Raw genomic sequence first — 1,380 nt, forward strand, 5'->3', positions numbered from 1 at the left:
GAACTTTTTATATTTATTTGTGTTATCATAGTATTTATTATGTGGAAAAGTTGTTGGATATATATATAGAGCTTTGTAGATGAAGATTCCAAGGGCATACAAATTAGATAGTGTAATGTTCATTGGCATGAATATGTATTTTTTTTTATTGGAGGTGCAAGGAGTTGGATGGGTTAAAGGTATCCCATGGTTTCTTTTTTTTTACCAATGAGGTAGAATATATATGACCATTATACCTATTTACGTCATGGGGTTCGAGCTTGGGATTCATAGCTCGTCGGCCTAGATATTCGCAGTGCTTCGTGAAATCCTTGGATCTATTTATACAACTATGTTTGGCTCAAAAATCAATTTACTGTGGTTTTGGTTAGGGAGAGAATCTTAGATTTGCCTGCAGAAATCCATAAAGAATGATGGAGATGGAGGAATTGGATCCTTTGCCAATTGAAATTGAAAAGGTTAAGCAAATCGTTGATTATCAAATCTATATAAAGTGCAACAAAGTGGGTCATTCATTGCAATCTGAATATGAGAAAGCCTTAAAAGATTATATCAATTCATTAGTAGTTCCTGCATTGAGGGAGAAAGAAGATGAGTTTCTTTTGGCAGAAGTTGTAAAGGAATTGGAATTTTACAAACAAATGGTTACAATTCTATCCAAATTTGTGTCTTTTCGTTTAACCAGTTCGAATTATTCAATAATAGTCTACAATGAGGGTTTGTACAATGAGGGTTTGTACAATAATGTGCTGGCTACTATGATGGTTCAAATTAATAAAATGCGGGAAGGTGAGAGCATTCTTGATGGGACTTTATTGAAGAATGTTGTGTGTATGGTGTGGGATTTGGGATGGACTACTATAAAGATTTTGAAGTCGCCGTTTTCAAAAAAACCTGCATTTACTATTCTAGAAAGACTACTTCATGGATATGTGAGTATTCTTGTCTAGATTATTTGCTGAAGGTTGTTGAGTTTTTAAGGTTGGAGAAAGAAACCATTGCAATGCATTGTGTGCATCGAAGTAGCCAAACTAGGTATGTAGAAATGGTAGAAAATGAACTTCTTTGCAAGAATGAATGTCAACTATTGAAGGAAGATTCAGATTGTCATCTTGATCATAAGAAAATTTGAATCATATATTTTTTTACTTTAGTTTGTCTATATGTTAGTAATTTACATTTTTGAAGGTCTTAAGGGCATTTTTAACCCCTACTAGCACATGCTCTTTCAAATTTGTGTCTACAACTCTTGGAGACCTTTCCAACGAGATCAACGGCTCGTAATTTCGAGTCCCAAGCAGAAAGTTATGTCTAGTTGAAGTTAGGATAAAATTTCATATAGTTTTTTTCTGAAAATTTCGTAGTTTTTAGATTTTATTA

General features: G+C 33.3%; 1 protein-coding gene across 1 annotated transcript; it reads left to right on the forward strand.

Annotated features, from left to right (window-relative positions):
- The first annotated feature begins 410 nt into the window (after positions 1-410).
- On the forward strand, positions 411-950 carry LOC131857244 (cullin-1-like). Its single transcript, XM_059209477.1, has one exon. The coding sequence runs from the start codon at positions 411-413 to the stop codon at positions 948-950; it is 540 nt and encodes a 179-aa protein (XP_059065460.1).
- The last annotated feature ends 430 nt before the right edge of the window (positions 951-1,380 follow it).

Source organism: Cryptomeria japonica, chromosome 1, assembly GCF_030272615.1.
Source record: "Cryptomeria japonica chromosome 1, Sugi_1.0, whole genome shotgun sequence".
Taxonomy (NCBI): domain Eukaryota; kingdom Viridiplantae; phylum Streptophyta; class Pinopsida; order Cupressales; family Cupressaceae; genus Cryptomeria; species Cryptomeria japonica.